Here is a 2,021-nt window from a genome sequence, read left to right on the forward strand (position 1 = left end):
GATATGAAATGCCATTTGTTGAGAAGTTAAAAAGCAAAACGAAAACGAGAAATGCCACGCCAGGAATCTTTCAGTGGCGGAGGTTGTAGCGGTGGTTGCGGCGTCGGACATTCGGTGCGGCAGCAGCTTGCACGGCAGCTTGTGCAGCTGCTTGGACAGCAGCAGCTTGTGCGGCGAGACCGTTGACGGGGGTTGCTTCTTCGTATCCAGTCCGAATCGCTGCGGCGATCGTCGTTGCCAAATGCACGGGGTAGTCGGGGAGCAAGCCCTGAATGATATGGCCGTGTCCATCTGAGGTGCGGTACAGATCGTCACCGAGCAGCGTAATGGCAGGTCCATGGTTCCACGGCTGGCCCAAGTTGAAAAGCGGCAGCTCGGCAGCCATCGCAGCGACCTCGTCGCGCACAACCACACCCACGGGAAGGCGCACGTTCCCGTGTAGAGCATGGTTGCCGCAGCTCATGGCGTCCGTGATCGCAATGTTGTTGCCAAGACGACGGTAGAGCACAGCGAGCGCGGGCATCTGCGCCAAGATGGGGTTCATGTTGGGGTCAAGCGTCGCCGCGTTCCGCAGCGGGTAGAGGACGAGGACAAGGACCGTCTGGAGCACTGGAAACTCGTCGAAGAGCGCGCGTGTGTGCGGGTCGTACGTGTTGAACGACGTGTTGTGCGTGACGGCGACCTCGATCATGCAGCGGGGCAAATTGCTGCGGGAGTCGCCGCGGATCGCGCGTCTCGGTCTAATCGCGAGGTCGGGTCTGCGGGCGTGGCCGGCATGGTAGTAATCCACGTCTGTGGTGGACTTTAACGGCGTTCCCATCAAGGCGGCGTCCAAAACGCAGTTCAGACGGAAAATGGCCTCCTGGTGCACTTCGCCAGGCACCTCGGTGATGAAAATGTCGCCGCGGGTCGTCTGGGTAATGACGTCGCCCTCGTACGTCGCTCGGAAGACGGCGAGGCCGGACAAACGACCGTCCAGCCAGCGACGGAGGAGCACGTCTTCGGCGATGAGGAGGTCACCGTCTTCGCCGTTGGCCTTGCGCCGCATGAACTCGTGGATGGCAGCCATGACGCCGGCCTCCGTGACGCGTCGGTGCATCACGGCGAACGTCGCTGGGGCCGCTGGGGTAGCCATGCGTACAAAAAGAAGCAGACTCGCCACCAAAGAGCATGGTCGAGAAGACGACGTGGGACGCGACGGACTCGGGACGGGGCGCAATGCGAAATGACCACCAGCGCTTGCAACTCTGTTGTCTGGCTTCTAGTATGCGCTACAAACCCATAGCTTTTGTAAATCGAACGAGGGTTTGCTGCTTCAAGCGCGTGTCGACGGCCGCGCCGTGGTGAGGTGTCCACTGCGGACGCGAGTATCGCATATCATACAAACGCCAAGTCGACGAATTCTCTGGTTTGAATCAGGGGTAGGGGTCGCAATGTCGCGAGTGGTCGAACGATCCACCGACTGCACTGCAACCCAGTGGCCGCAAGAGCCGCCTCATCGGATCTCGTGTATGTCGATCTGATTCTCCTGACATTGATGGCTCTCTGGTCAGTGGCTGCTGAGCTTATTTGGTGTCGGATAAAGCTACTCCAGGTCACACGACGTGAGAATATGATGCCGGCTCGTCGACGCGATGGGAACTGCCGCCGGCGTCAAAAGCTCAGTTGCCGTTGACAGGATGCGGTCCAACTGCTGCAGGGCCGGCAGCAGAAGAGAGATCACGCGCCCAAGACGCATGTGCCAGTAGTACGACCCAGCCAGCGAGCAACTCGAGCTAGCCAAGATTGATCAATTGGGCCGCATCCTCTCAACGGCAACTGAGCTTTTGACGCCGGCGGCAGTTCCCATCGCGTCGACGAGCCGGCATCATATTCTCACGTCGTGTGACCTGGAGTAGCTTTATCCGACACCAAATAAGCTCAGCAGCCACTGACCAGAGAGCCATCAATGTCAGGAGAATCAGATCGACATACACGAGATCCGATGAGGCGGCTCTTGCGGCCACTGGGTTGCAGTGCAG

At 59.4% G+C, this 2,021-nt stretch overlaps 1 protein-coding gene across 1 annotated transcript; it reads right to left on the minus strand.

The window, feature by feature from the left end:
- Positions 1-70: 70 nt before the first annotated feature.
- On the minus strand, positions 71-1,135 carry SDRG_03801 (hypothetical protein; the record flags this gene model as incomplete). The annotated part of the gene is made up of 1 exon (XM_008609445.1): positions 71-1,135. One exon carries the CDS (start codon positions 1,133-1,135, stop codon positions 71-73), a length of 1,065 nt encoding a protein of 354 aa, XP_008607667.1.
- Positions 1,136-2,021: the final 886 nt, after the last annotated feature.

Source organism: Saprolegnia diclina (assembly GCF_000281045.1).
Source record: "Saprolegnia diclina VS20 unplaced genomic scaffold supercont1.9, whole genome shotgun sequence".
Classification (NCBI taxonomy): Eukaryota; Oomycota; class Saprolegniomycetes; order Saprolegniales; family Saprolegniaceae; genus Saprolegnia; species Saprolegnia diclina.